This window comes from Pangasianodon hypophthalmus, chromosome 1 (assembly GCF_027358585.1).
Source record: "Pangasianodon hypophthalmus isolate fPanHyp1 chromosome 1, fPanHyp1.pri, whole genome shotgun sequence".
NCBI lineage: Eukaryota > Metazoa > Chordata > Actinopteri > Siluriformes > Pangasiidae > Pangasianodon > Pangasianodon hypophthalmus.
The window spans coordinates 10,188,995-10,204,715 of record NC_069710.1 but is presented as its reverse complement, the minus strand read 5'-3'; the positions used below and the strand labels follow the sequence as shown (position 1 = coordinate 10,204,715).

At 38.6% G+C, this 15,721-nt stretch overlaps 1 protein-coding gene across 2 annotated transcripts; it reads left to right on the top strand.

Moving 5' to 3' along the window:
- Positions 1-171: 171 nt before the first annotated feature.
- On the top strand, positions 172-15,037 carry esco1 (establishment of sister chromatid cohesion N-acetyltransferase 1). Of its 2 annotated transcripts, none has more exons than XM_053231450.1 (10): positions 172-313; positions 2,054-4,033; positions 4,207-4,288; positions 4,554-4,632; positions 7,470-7,563; positions 7,958-8,089; positions 8,262-8,351; positions 8,556-8,699; positions 10,642-10,826; positions 14,652-15,037. In XM_053231450.1, exons 2-10 carry the CDS (start codon positions 2,072-2,074, stop codon positions 14,797-14,799), a joined length of 2,916 nt encoding a protein of 971 aa, XP_053087425.1. In that variant the 5' UTR covers positions 172-313; positions 2,054-2,071; the 3' UTR covers positions 14,800-15,037. The 2 variants fall into 2 exon arrangements, with proteins under 2 accessions (XP_053087425.1, XP_034162217.2); XM_034306326.2 differs by having other exon boundaries at positions 180-304.
- The last annotated feature ends 684 nt before the right edge of the window (positions 15,038-15,721 follow it).

Here is a 15,721-nt window from a genome sequence, read left to right as displayed (position 1 = left end):
AAAACAGCGCGAGGTGTAAATGGCGTTGAAACCTATATAACCTACGTAATTAGATATTTGCAGGAAAATTGCAAAAAAAATAGTAAAATAAAAATAAATCATATCTAAACACATCAACATGCAAAAGTTTCTTAGCCTGGATTAGGTTTTATATACAGCAGATCGTCTCCTCGCGCCAGACCGACAGGTGGCGATTATTCACACAAACAATCACTATGCCAAAGCCGATGAAGAAGACACAAGCTCCGGAAGCGAATGTAAACTTCCCACAGCACAGCACAGAACAGCTGTTTTCGAAAACCGAGTAAGATAAGTAAGTTTTAGCTCGTATACGTGGTTCTATTTTGTTGTAATTACGTTTTATGCGTTTTCCGTGCATTTCTGTATGTCTTTGGGTTTCCAGCAACGATTTTCTAACCAAGGAATCGCTTTTGAATGGCTGTCCGCAGGTTAGCCGCTTTGCTAAAGCTGCGAGATCGTCCAAAACCACATCCTACCGAAATCAGCAACTTGTCAAAATAGTATTTCAGCCTCATGTCCTAGTCTGATGTTCTGACACGTTGTTTAGGGTGCTTTTGGACGTTTTCTCAGCTGCTTCAGACTCCTAAATGCCTAAAACCCGCTTCTAATGTAACACCCAGTGTCTAGAATCGAGTCTAATGAGAAAACAGATTTTTTTTTTTAATCTCCTTCATGGAAGTGGATTCCCAGCACCTAGTCCTAGTGCGACAGATCACATTGACTTCCTGCTGATCACTTCATTTTAAGTTGATCTTGATATTTTTCACTGCACGTTCAGTACTATATTGTGTGAATGTCTTCATGCAGAAAGTTAGAATACACTTGGCCTTTTTTATAGTGCAGTCTCAAAGCACTTTTATAAGCAACGCATAAGCTCTCAGTGAGCAAGTGAGCTCTGTTTCAGAAGTTCTGCCCCATGCAATACAGAGCATCTGACTTTTTTCTTTTTTCTTTCCCCCCTGACCTTTCATAATGTTAAAAGTTGCAGTTTGATTGCCTGATTGCACTTTCTATGCAACACCTGGAATCTAGTTGTGACTGTAATCATTATACTGTAGGTAAAGCAGACAGTGTAGCCATGTGTCAGTCCATCAGAAGTGAGAACAGGGTCTTGTAAGTGTCCAGCATTGGAGCATGGACATATATAGGTGTCAGGATTAATCATTAATTAATAATTAATTTACAAACAATCGATTAATTGGATTAAATTGGCTTATAAATGACACACAAATATCAAACATTTAAAATCTTGTTACTTTCATGACGTTCTCTTCTATTGCTAATCTAATGAGAATACCCTGTATTGATAACAATAACCGAATTTAAATTACGAATAAGCAGTTCCATAAGGAAATTCTTTTAAATAAAAGCTACTTGGAATTTGTGGATTTAACTGGATATTCTCACTAACTAACTGCATTTCTCACTAACTAAACTGCACTCATTTTTAATCTTAATAAGCCAAAATTAAACAGACCAATTAACAGACTAAATTAAATTTCACATGGTGTCATGATACACACTGGCACATATTTTACTACTACATCACAAAATATCAAGCCCCTTGGATGAAATATAATAAGAGGCTATAACGTCAAAAGTTTAGTATATTTTGCTTGGCGTCAGCTAATATAATGTGCTCAGGCATCTTATTTCTAATAGTGTTGGGTCCAAGAATGATTTCAGTGTTATCTGGGTTCATATGCAGACTGGCTGTCCAGCCTTTGACCCCCTAGTACAACTTGCTTTTCTGGCAAAATTCGTCAGGTCTTTCTGATATGTTTATATACGAATGAAATCTCCTAGTGGTATCAAGAAAACAATGGACACAAGACAATGTGCAGTGGAACTCTATAATTTGTATATGTTGCCTATACATGTGCCATGGCTGTTTATAGTTTATCATGTTGTCTTTTCTCAAATAATCTTTAGTTTGTTTGCAATTACCATTATTAATGATTTTTTAACTTCTCTTGCTTGTTAATCCATTGCTCATGTGTTAAATATTTACTCATTTGTGACTGTGTTCCAGTATTTAATTTTCACTAGAATGCCATGTCAGAAAAGGAAAATGCAATCTACTGAACCACAAGACAATAAGAAACAGGTGGATCCTAGCCTGACAGCGTCTGATAAACCCGGCCGAACATCTCTGCGGCCCAAGAGGTCCCAAAGGTCCGGAGCGGCGCAGAAGAAAGTTTCAGTTAAGGCCAAAAGAAAATCTTCAACACAGCTAAGAGATGATGTGGAAAACCCACCACGTCGCTCTTCTAGACTGAAAACACCCTCGAAGATGGTGACTGGTGTAAAAAGGAAAAAAACATCAATTAAATCTGCAGTGGCAAAGGAACCAGGCTCCAAAATTAGTAGTAAAACTTCAAACAAAGATGGGGATAAATTGTGTCTGACTTTGCCTGTCCTTAAAAAAGGAAGCAAGAAATACTCTTCAAGAGTGAAGAAGGATAAATGTCAGTCTCCGCTTTCAGAAACAGCTTGCACAGTGTCTGCAGTACTGTACCCTGTGTTAGTAGAGCACAGCTATGGTCAGCCTCCTGATTCACACAGTGAAGAAACAACACTGCCAGATAAAAACAAGCTTGGAGGAACCACCAGTTTAGGTCTTGATCTGAATGATGAACATGATGCTGCAGTGTATCATTCAGTGTCCCAAGTGAGTCAATCTTCTGAGACTAAAACAACAAAAAAAAAATCACTTGAAGAGCAGAAAGAACTCTCAGTTGACCCCATTGGGAAAGTCGCTCTACATTTAGATGCTGGAGTAGGTGTGATGGGAGAATCTCTGTCTCCTATACAAGCATTTTCTGATGTCATTCAAGAAACTAGCTTAAACAAACATGACTTAAATAGTGAAAACATCTCAGATATTGGTGCATTTGCCATGGTGAATGCATGTTTTCTACAGGATACTCTACATAATCTGGTGGCCTCTGATGTTCCTGGCGTGACACAGAGCTCTCTGACCTCAGAAACACTGGGTGATATTGAGATTGAACACTGTGTAGTTGAGATTGAAACGCTGGAAGAAATGGCTGGTGACCTCAGTGCCTTAGACAATAACGAGCAGCCCCCCCAGGACTTGGAGGAATCAAATGGACTCAAAGAAACCAGCAAAGCTGTGGTATGTAAGGAGAGTACATCAACTCCTTCTCTTCCACAAGACAGTGCAAAAGACTCCACACAAGGTTCCCTTGCACAGGCCAGTGCGGAACCTCCCAAGAAGCAAGCAATGAATCCTCAGGCCAGAACCAAGGCTCGTCTGGCAGCGATGGCTAAGGAGAGAGCAGCTGCTGCTAGGAGGCCGCCCCCCAAGCAGCTCAATCTCCTAGCTCTGTGTGAGGAAATCGCCGACGACATTGCATCTGACACAACGGCAGCTAAAGAAGAGAAGACAGAAGATAGCATTCAGTCCAGTGAGATGATTCAGAGTAAAAATGAGGTAGAGAATGCAACAATTCCCACTGTTTCCAGTGACCTCCCCATCCCAGAAAGCCTCACTGAGGAGACATCGGGACCCAAGGTACACGGGAGTGCACCCAAGAAACGTTTTTTCCTTAGCCAAGTGTCCGTCCCCCTTAAAACTCAAGAAAAAAAGAAGCTGTCCCGCTTCCAGAAACTGAGACAGATTGAGCTGCAGAGGGACAAACTGACATGGACCCGTGTTAAAAAGCTGAAATCAGATCAGGCTAGTCAAGACGATGCAAAAGACTCCACACAGACTTTACCCATTTCAGTATCAGCTAGTCAAGTCAGTCTTCCTCCTCATTCTCCCACATCACTTGCTCCAGTGAATGTGTTAAAAGTGGGATCAAGCGAGTGCAGGAGAACACTCCCGGCGATGGCACCACCCATGCCCAATGGTATTACCAGTTTAAAGCCTAGGCCTGTTGTGGAGTATAAGCCATATAATCCCAGACCAAAATACTCACCAGATGACTTTGAGCTGGATGAGCCAGGTGAAGAGACTAGCAAGCCAGCTGTTCCCAAACAGGAGGTAAAGACATCAAGACCATTGTACATGTCATGTTGCCCTTATTCTGCCCCTGACACAACCATACTCATCAGTTCTACTGGTGAAGTGTCTGTATTTATCTTAACAAACTTATGTACAAATAATACACTATTTCTGGCACAGTTATTCCATTTTTATGTCTAATTTATTCATAGGGCAGAATGGAGGAACCCTCATCTTTGGCTGTAGAGTCCTCTAGAACACTGGGAAAGCACATATGCATCAAGACCCCTACAGGTAAACATCAATCATTGTTCATTATACCTACATTTAGTGATCAATCTTAGACTGTCTATAAAATTGTGGAGTCTGATCTCTGCATTCCAGTTGTATGTTTTTCAATAAATGGTCACAAGCTGCTTGGTTATCCCAAAGTCTGTTTCTTTTTTGAAAATGTTTAGTCTCAATCTGAGCATTGTGAATTCCTGTGTGGACTATGATATATTCCTTTCAATAGCCAAAAACCCATTACATTTATTCTGAATATTATTTTTGTTACTAGCATCTACAGGTATCAAGTCCTCTAACCAACAAGATGGTTCTCATAAGACACCAACAGACAATTCAGAAGTGAAAAACAGGTATTGTACTTTTTCCTGTCTTTGAACTGGTAATAAAAGTTCTTTAAGTACGAGCTTTGCTAGCCATATACACTCACTGTCCCCTTTAATAGGAACACCTGTGCACCTGTTCATTTATGCATTTATCTAATCAGCCAATGTGGCAGCAGCACAGTGCATAAAATCATGCACATCAAGAGCTTTAGTTAATGTTCACATCAAACATTAGAATGGGGAAAAAGTGTGATCTATGTGTCTTTAACCATGGCATCTCAAACCAGATTGGCTGGTTTGAGTATTTCAGAAACTGCTGATCTCCTGGGATTTTCACACACAAGTCTCTAGAGTTCACACGGAATGACACAAAAAAACATTGAGTGAGCAACAGTTCTTTGGGTGGAAACACCTTGTTGATAAAAGAGGTCAGAGGAAAATGGCCAGATTTTTTTTTTTACCCATGTTAACTGGTCAAGTCAGCCTTTCTCCTACACCACTTGCTCCAGCAAGTGTGTCAAAGCGGGTGCAGGAGAACACTCCCTGCTGTGACACCACCTATGCCCAATGGTATTACCAGTTTAAAGCCTAGGCCTGTAATGGAGTATAAGAGCATAAGTTATCTCGTAGATTGTTAGCTAGCTGACCCGAGTTGGTTGTCGTCCACACCCCCTAACTCAGCACAACTGCACTGCATATCTGCATAGCATTTTGGAACTTAAATTATTTTGAAAACAGTAAAATAATTTGATTTGACGCTTCTAATACTGTACTTCTCAAACACATGAAAATTTATTTATTTTAATAGTATTTTAAAAGGCATATTAGAAAACAGTATTTTAGCTTTTTTTATATAATTTAAGGAGTACTAGAACTATATTTTAATTGTGTCTAAAAAAGTACTAAACTTTATAAACATGTTGCCCAAAAAGTTTTCAATGGGGTTACGGTGTTTCTCACCACTTTTGTAGAATTTCATAATAGGGAAAAAATAAATAAATAAATAAATAAATACACGTGTATTGACTCTGAAGAGAGCGAACCCATGGAAGGCAGCCGGCCCAGATAACATCCCCGGGCGGGCAGTCATGGTTTGCTCGTCGGAGCTGGCTGACGTGCTCACAGACATCTACAATCTGTCCCTCGCTCAGGCCTCGGTGCCCTCCTGCTTCAAGTCCACCACCATCGTGCCCCTCCCAAAGAGAAACACTGTGACCTGCCTGAATGACTATCATCCTGTTGCACTCACCCCAAATGTGATGAAGTGTTTTGAAAGGATAGTCATGACCCACATAAAAAGGACAATCCCAGACACCTTGGACCCATTTCAATTTGCATATCGACAAAACCGGTCCACTGATGATGCTTTCAGCGATGCCATCCACACAGCCCTCACACACTTGGAGGGTAAGGACACATACGTGAGAATGCTATTCATTGACTACAGCTTGGCATTCAACAGTCATACCACACAGGCTCTCCGAAAAGCTCCTCGCCCTCGGACTGACACCCTACCTCTGTAACTGGGTACTGAACTTCCTGACAGACAGACCCCAGTCAGTCAGAGTGGGAGACCGGACATCAGGTATCAGAACTGTGAGCACAAGGACCCCCCAAGGCTGTGTCCTGAGCCCACTGCTGTACACCTTCTTCACCTATGACTGCGTGGCCTCCTAGACCAACACCAGGATAATAAAATTTGTGGATGACACCACACATGAGTCATCGGACTGATCACTGGTGGAGAGGAAACATCATACAGAAGGGAGGTAGCAGGACTGATAGCCTGGTGTCAGGAAAATAATCTCCACTTAAATATAGACAAGACCAAGGAGATGATTATTGATCCTAGGAAGAGGAGGAAGGAGCAGCACACCCCAGTCTACATCGGTGAGACAGAGGTGGAGAGGGTGAAAACCTTTAAATTCTGTGGAATTTACATCAGTGAGGTCCTCATTTGGTCTCACAACACTCAGCAGCTCCTGAGGAGATCCCAGCAGTGACTGTACTTCTTAAGAAGGCTAAGGAAATTTGGCATGTCAACCGAAATCCTCAGCAACTTCTACAGATGTACAGTTGAAAGTGTGATCGCCAGCTTGATCACCAGCTCAATCACAGTGTGGCACAGAAGCTGCACTGTTCAGGACAGGAAAGCTCTCCAGTGTGTTATAAAAACTGCACAGTTCACCTGTGGAGTAGCCTTCCCATCACTCCAGGACATTTACACCACCAGGGTCCTCAGGAGGGCCCACAACATCATCAGGGACAATACACATCCACAACAGTCTTTTCACACTTCTGCCATCTGGGAGACGTTACAGGAGTGTGAAATCAAGTACAAAAAGACTCACCAACAGCTTCTATCCACAAGCAATCAGACTCCTGAACAATACTGCAAACACTAATCACCTCACTCCCCATCACCCCTACTGACTGTTATCCTGTTGTCACACAATGCACAGAGCGCCTTACTTACTTACCAACTCAGGGACTGTATATATATATATATATATATATATATATATATATATATATATATATATATAAAAATATATATATGTATATATATATTTATATATATATATATATATATATATATATAAAAAAATATATATATGTATATATATATATATATATATATATATTTTTTTTTTATGTATATTTTTCTTTTCTTCTTCTTTTTTAGGGAGACATGCAAAGTAAGAATTTCAATGTATGGTCTAAACCGTTGTGTTTTCACCGTGCATATGACAATAAATCTCTTGAATTTTGAATCTTATTTTATATATATATATATATATATATATATATATATAATATATATATAATTTTTTTTTTTTTTTTGATTTGTTTTTGTTTTTTAGGGGCAGCTGTGGCAGTGGGTCAGACACAGAGCTTAGGAATGAGGTTACGAATAATTTAAGGGCTGGAAGTCTAGAAGGAGAGCAAAAAAACTCAGTAAGTCAAGATTATAGATTCAACTGTCACGATTATAGCTGACTCTTAAGATGTATATGTGTGTAATTATTGTGGATGTTTTACAATGGTTTTATAATTTTTTGTCTGATTAACTGAAACATGTAAGTAAATGTAAGTATAATCAACGTATATTTCTCAAATTTTTTATTCACCTGTTCAGCTGTTAGTATGCCTTAGATTTTTATTGAAATGTCATGTGTGAATATTATCTGAATCACTACATTTATCAAGTCAGTTCATGTTCTTTTTATGATATTACCTAGAATCTTAGACTGTACACAAAAATGGTCACAGGTTCAAGATTTCCATCTCAAGTTGTGCACAGTATTAATGAAAGTTCCTGCCTGATAACAATATATATTGTGTAATGAAGGACAATAACCAGAATGCATTCGGAGCCACGACTTGCAATGTGTGTGGGATGCTATATTCTCCTTCCACCACCGAGGATGAGACCCAGCACCTACTGTTCCACAACCAGTTCATCAGTGCTGTCAGATATGTGGTGCGCATTTTGGCTTACCTTACTGCATATTACAATAGTTCCTTTGAATTTTATTTTAAATTCTGGTTAAAATATTTCACATGTGAGATGGTCTTGATGGACTACCTATATAACGTCTGCTGTCTTTTTGGACACACTTGTATCAACACAACTTATTTTGATTATTTTACAGGGTTGGAAGAAGGAGAGGATTTTAGGAGAATACCCAGATGGCAAGATTATACTTGTTCTCCCAGATGACCCTAAATATGCACTGAAAAAGGTACTGCATACTAATTTAAAGTGCTTTCACACTTTCACATAAGTACAGCACAGGATAAAATTGTTCAGAGATGAACCTTGGGTGCTGAAGTAGTTTAAAAAAAGTCCTTTATTCACCGGTCTTAATTAGTGCTAAATAAAAGCTTCAGTAAATCAGGAGAATTTATTGTCCTTAATAGTTTGTTTTAATTTTGTCTGCTTTGAGGTGGAGGAAATAAGAGAAATGGTGGACAACGATCTAGGATTCCAGCAAGTGGAGACTAAAGTCCCTTCCCAGACCAAAACCTTCCTCTTCATTTCAAATGACAAGAAGGTGACGGGGTGTCTGATCGCTGAACACATTCAGGAGGTTAGTGCTTTGTGCCTTTTTTAAGAGATTAAGTTAGGGTCTTTTTTGTCCAGTATCATGAACATATGAAAACATTTTAAATTGGTGTTGCTTAAAATGTCAGCAGTATGTGTCTATGTTGATAAATGGCAATCACCCATAAATTATTGGGTGCGTGCAGCTGATTTGCGTTTGGTGACGCCTACAAAACTCCATAAAAAGGTCAAGTTCACGGAGCAGAAAGCGCAAAATGGCTACTAAACGGCCAACGTCTGGGGCAGAAGTTGAAGTAATTTTGACTTGTGTACGAGAATAAAAAAAATATTATTTCGCAGCATTTCCAGCACCTGGAAAGGCCAAAATAAAGAGAGAAATTACGGAGGTGAATTTATTGTCGTCCGTTCAGTGTAATGTAAGTAAGGTCAAAGGAAAATGGTTTGACTCCCTCTGCTTCCAGGGGAGGTGAAACCATGACAGAGGTTTTTAAAATTGACAAAATGGTGTGGCAAACTGAACTGACTTCTGAGCCAGCTTTCATCCTCTGGAGAAAAAAAAATCATACCGGTCTCGAAGTATCCGTTGCCTCCTAAGGGCATCATGTGCTAACTGTTGTAGTAATATCAATTCTGCCATTTGCACCGGCTCGGCTTGCAGCTACCATCTGCACAGACCAGCCTCACCCTCCTTTTATACACCAGCATTTCATCTTAATTGAAGAACTAGTCTTAGGATTTGGGTTTACTTGCTGTCTTTGTGTGTGTATTCAGTATGTGTACACCACACTCACTTTCCACTTTATTAGGTATCCCTGCACATTCATGCAGTTATCTAATCAACCAATCATGTGGCAGCAGCGCAATGCAAAAGATCATGCAGATACAGGCCAAGAGCTTCAGTTAATGTGTTTCAGTTTGTGATTTTTGTAATCTGGTTGCTGGTACCAGATGGGCTGGTTTGAGTATTTCAGAAACTGCTAATCTCCTGGGATTTTCGCACACAACAGTCTCTAGAGTTTAAACAGAATGGTGCGAAAAGCAAAAAATCTTCCTGTGAGCGGAGGGTCTGCAGGCTGAAACACCTTGTTGTTGAGAGAGATCAGAGGAGAGTGACCAGACTGGTTTGAGCTGACAGGAAGTCAATAGTAACTCAAATAGTCACTCTTTACAACCCTGGTGAGCAGAAGTGCATCTCAGAATGCACCATTCAGTGTAAAATCTAGAGACTAGAGTGTGAAATCTAGAGTGAAAATCCTAGGAGATCAGCAGTTTCTGAAATACTCAAACCAGCCCATCTGGTACCAACAACCATGCCATTATCAAAGTCACAGAGATCACACTTTTCTTTATTCTGATGTGCACATTAACTGAAGCTTGATCTGTATCTGCAACGATTGTTTGCATTGCGCTGCTACCACATGATTGGCTGATTAGATAACTGCATGTATGTGTGTGTAATATTTCCTTAATGCCATTTAGGCTTATATGAAACGACGAGTCCAAAAAATATTGAATTTGTGTGCATATTTGAAATAAATAAGTGATTTGAACTTGACACCATAATTTGTACATAAAAATAGAGTAACTCATTGCAATATATAATGGAACATTGATCAATCAAGGTTTACATTAGTTAGTCTTCTTATCCAGAAATTTACACACTCAGGAGTAGGATATGAATTTTTTTTTTTTTTTTTAAATTTACGGGATTTTCATGAATAATACTTTTTTGTGTAAATGCTCGTACGAACGATTTGTGCATAAATCTGTTCATATCCAGCTTGTTAAATGAGGCTCAGTGTTACAAAAATTACATTACTGCAATGACATTACTGTATTGACATAACTGTCATTTGTGTCTTATTGCATCTCATTTAATTTTGTTTTGATGAATTTGTTTTTGCATAATAGACTTTATGTAGTTTTCAGAAGTAATCCATAAGTGGATTTAATAATTCTGTGTGTAGGGTTACAGGGTGATCGAAGAGCCATTGCCAGAGGGTTCAGAGAGGGAGAAAGTGATGTTTGAGCGCCAAAGGGCCTGGTGCTGCTCTACTGTTCCAGAGCCAGCAGTGTGTGGGATCAGTCGCATTTGGGTCTTTAACATGATGAGGAGGAGAGGCATTGCCTCACGAATGATTGAGTGTCTCAGGTGAGCATCAGCTATTATATCATCATTCACCACTGCAGCAATACTTTTAGTGAATCACATACATAACATGGATTGGGCATATCTGATTAGTCATTTTAGGTGCATTTTTTTAAAATGTACCTAAAAAAAGCTCTTTCTAACATGCCAGAATTCAATAGCTAGATAGTTAGCAACATTGGTTGGTCAGTGGATAAATAAATCAACAAAGGAAAATGAAAGGCTGAAGCAACCTGCTTCTTTGGCCGTTGGAGTCTTACACTTTGGCTAACTAGTCTCTTTGTTGCCTTGTAAGTCTTTTGTTTGGTTATAATGTACTCATTTTACCACAGATTAATTTTGACAAGCGATGGCCACTTAGAGGCCACAAAACATTTGAGAAGGCTAGTTGGGAACCCTATACTACATGCATATGCATAAATTTTATATATGCATAAAAAACTGAAAACATGTAGGTTAAAGTATGGAAAGAAATTATTGTGAAATGAGATAATGAGTGTAATTAAATTATATTATGCAGTATGCTTGTATGATATAAAAACTGTGAGGTGGGGCCTCCATTGATCGGACTTGTTTGTCCAGCACATCCCACAGATGCTCAATCAGCTTGAGATCTGGGGAGTTTGGAGGCCAAGTCAACACGTTGAACTCTTTGTCATGTTCGTCAAACCGTTCCTGAACAATTTTTGCAGTGTGGCAGGGCACATTATCCTGTTGAAAGAGGCCACTGCCATTAGGGAATACCGTTGCCATGAAGGGGTGTACTTGGTTTGCAACAATGTTTAGGTAGGTGGTACGTGTCAAAGTAACATCCACTTGAATGCCAAGACCCAAGGTTTCCCAGCAGAACATTGCCCAGAGCATCACACTGCCTCTGTCGGCTTGCCTTCTTCCCATAGTGCATTCTGGTGCCATCTCTTCTGTGAGCCTTGTGCACCCATGACCCTGTCGCCAGTACACCGGTAGTCTTTCTTTGGACCACTTTTGGTAGGTACTAACCACTGCATATCGTGAACACCCCACAAGATCCAGCCATCACCAAGTCCCTTGTCCAAGAGATAATCAATTGATAATAACTGATAATAACTGTTATTCACTTAACTTGTCAGTGGGTTTTAATGTTATGGTTGATTGGTGTAATTGTGAAATGTCGACTGGAAACATTTGACAGTGTTTTACTGTTTTAAATAAACAGTATTGTGCACAAATATTTTAAAGAATATGTTAAACTTAAATGATTTGTTGCATTAATTTTACATACAGTACGTGCAGAAACTCTAAGCTGAAGCAGAGTATCAAGATGACTCAGACCATTCCACAGGGCGAGAGGATTGTGTCAGGATCAGACCTCACATTAGTCAGCAGAGGTGGAGTGCACATACAGCTTGACAGAAAGAAAGAACAGATTATTAGCTATGCTAAGTTCAAGCAAGGACTTTGATAGGTCTAGCACCTCGGCTGTTTCAGGGTAACAATGCTCTTAGGATACAAAACCCAGCTGAGTAACAGATTTTCAGATTTTCTCTGTCCTCATGGTGGGATACCTAAGCCAGGATATGATGCATCTCTCTGCCAACTTAGTTTATGCACACCACCAACGTTGGTTTGCACAATCTGCTTTGCCAGGGCTATACAGTGGTGCAGTAGACACTCTGTCAAGAGGGCATATAAGTCCAAGGGGGTGGCATCTGCACCCAGAAGTTTTAACCAGCATCTGAGAAATTTTTGGCAAGGCACTATTGGACCTCTTTGCTAATGCCAAGTCAGCAGATTGCAGGTTGTGGTTCTCCATGTAGAGCTGGAAAGCCACCTACCCCACAACTGGCCTCACCATCTCCTCTCCTCAACATTCTTCAAGTGTTGCAGAATTCAGCAACCAAAGCACAGAGACCTGCTCATGGCTCTGAGATGGAAGGCAAAACCTTGGTTTTCACACATGGGCCTTGTATGCCCTTGGGTGGAAGGCCTTCAGTGAATAGTGAATGGATTTTTTATATGTAAATTTACATGTAATAAGACCAAGAAGTAATATAAACCATGATTTGATTGACTTTGAATCATTTAATTTGCATTTAATTACTGCAGTTTTATATATGGATTGCACTGTCAAGTTTAAATTGCTTATTTTTATTATGTTTGCATTATTTAGTGGATGCCCTTATCCAGAGCGACTTATAGAAGTGCTTTGTAGTCTCTATCAAAAATACATCCTCATGCTAGTTCACTATGTCAGGGGCTAAGAATACCGGAGCGAAAGCTCAGTCATTTTATATTATTGGCATTAATTAAAGAATATGAGAAAAGTAAAGAATTATTCATTAAAGAATATGAGCATTAATTAAAGAATATAAGGAAGCAAGCCAACACAAACCCATAAATTAAGACAAATAACATTAGTCATTCATCTATTACAAAAGAAATGCTGCTGTATAAACAGAGTACTGGCTGGTCTGCGCATAAGCCGTAAACAAATGCCTCAGCTGACGGAAGATTTAGATGTCAGGATAAAAGCTGGCTTATAAGTCTGTTCCGTTAGCAGTTTCCCTGTACACAGTGTGAGGTGCTGGGTGCGCATTATCACTTGGGTATAGTGTTTTTGTTTTTTTCCTTCCATTTTCATGTTACACCATTTTATCACCATACTTACTTCACACCTAATTCACCTAATTGCTTACTTCAAACTTAATTCTGTAATTTGTGTCTAGATTTCTGACCATTTCAGGTGCTGTTACACTGCTAAATATTTTTATTGGCATAGAAGTGATTCAAAATAACTTTCACTTCTGCCTTTCTGCCAACATAAACATGAGTAGGGAGAAAATCAGTGTTTCTGAATTTTTTGTAAATCTGGTGGAAAATTTTAGTTTGGTTTGACTTTCACAAACATTTGCCCAAACCTTTACCGAATGGTTGATAAATGAGACTCAGTATATGTTTTTTTTTATTATTATCCAATACATTTACATTTACACTTACAACAACCTGATCTGTGTTCTTCATGCATTTTAGTATCTAATATGTGTATTTTGTTCTCCAGCACATACAGCATATATTTTGTTATACAGCAAACACCTTGAATAACTCACTCTCACGCAATATAAGAGGGCTTGTAGTAAAAAAAAATGCAGAGAAACACACACTTCCTGTTAGTCATTAGCTAGCTATCATTAGCTGACTATTACTAGTTAAAACAACTTCACAACTTGGTAATGATATAAATTCCATTGACACAATGAGGATAAATCATGCACTAATTTCCCTATTCATACAAATGACTATATATCTTTATTAAAAAATAAAAACTTGAGTGCCATGAAGAACTAGATTAATAAGGTAAGAAGTAACAGGTTTAATGTTAATAGTAAAAGTGTTGATAATTTGAATTATTTTACCTTTTTGAAATTCATTCAATTAACAATTTCTTTCCCATTGATTATAATTTGTTAAATGGTCTATATGAGAATCTGTTTATTTAGACTTGTAATAGTCAAGATTCATTGTCATATACACCATCATTAATTATCAGTGTATTTAGACTTAGAATCGTTGTACTTAATAATTCTCAAATATACCATTATCAGTAATCTGTGTATTTAGACTTGAAATGTGTTTCTTCTGGAGTTATGGTGTTAGATATTTAACCACTCCATAGTGTATTTGTCTTACGAAATTTAAACATCTTAGCATAAATATATTTACACCGTCAATATGAATTTTTTTTTTATATTACTTTTATTTTTAACTGCCAAATACAAAATCCTTTCTACATTGAACTCTAATTTTTCTAATGTCATGTTTTCAATCATAATGTTTGTTTTTCCATTTCAGGAACAATTTCATCTATGGGTCGCATTTAAGCAAAGATGAGATTGCGTTCTCAGACCCAACACCTGATGGCAAGCTTTTTGCTACTCATTACTGTGGAACCTCGCAGTTTCTGGTGTACAACTTCATCAGTGGGACACGTTTAACCTGACGACACTCATAAATGGACCCAGCACTTTCACAAAGTTCCCCCCCTCAAATATCACAACAATTTAAGAAGAACAGATTCAACCATTGCATCCAAATGCAAAATGAACCCCAAAAAATGGAGCTACACCTTGGAAGATTTTAGCATTTTACCTTTTACTATTAAAAGACACGGGCTTATTGTTAGCAAGCTTCTTTTAAAAAAGAATGTTGATCATGTTGGATACTTTTTTTTTTTTTTTTTTTTAAATACATATCCTAATATGATTTCATTTCAGATCCCAAAGTGATATGAACAGGGAAGAGATAATCCCAGATCAATTATAGGATATATTAAATAAGTAACATTTTTAAACAGTGGAGATTTATTACCTGCCTTATGCAACTTATGATGTCTACTCCATCAAGGCCATCTCATATGGAAATGTGCATTGGGTAACACTCCACAGTAGCATATAGGTATTTTTAAGTTTGGTGAAAAGCGTGTGCAATTCTCTCAGGTTTAGTTCAAAGCCTATTTTAAGACTTCCCATATCTTCTAGAAGCCATTTTGTCTAGAGCACAGTTGCAAAATCAGTGTTTGCTAATCCTCTTTGAACATAGGGAAAATATATGAAATATACTACTGCAAACAATGTCTCTCTCCTGAGGCTACCTTACAATAACAGAACACTTCTTTTTCATCTCAGGTAGTATCATTGATCTGTCTTTTGGGTCTAGATTTACACAAACATTTAGGCATACTCTATATGACCAAAAGTATGTGCTCATCTGCCCATCACATCCATATGTGTCCATTCCAAAACCATGGGCATTAACAGAGTTGGCTCCCCCTTTCCTGTTATTACAGCCTCCACTCTTCCGGAAAGGCTTTACAATAGATTTTGGAGCATGGTTGTGGGGATTTGTGTCCATTCAGCCACAAG

Coding starts and splice junctions, on each gene's coding strand:
- esco1 (XM_053231450.1), top strand. CDS start 2,072: ATGCCATGTCAGAAAAGGAAAATGCAATCTACTGAACCACAAGACAAT. Junction 4,289..4,553: donor ATGCATCAAGACCCCTACAG/GTAAACATCAAT, acceptor TTTTGTTACTAG/CATCTACAGGTATCAAGTCC. Junction 7,564..7,957: donor AAGGAGAGCAAAAAAACTCA/GTAAGTCAAGAT, acceptor TGTGTAATGAAG/GACAATAACCAGAATGCATT.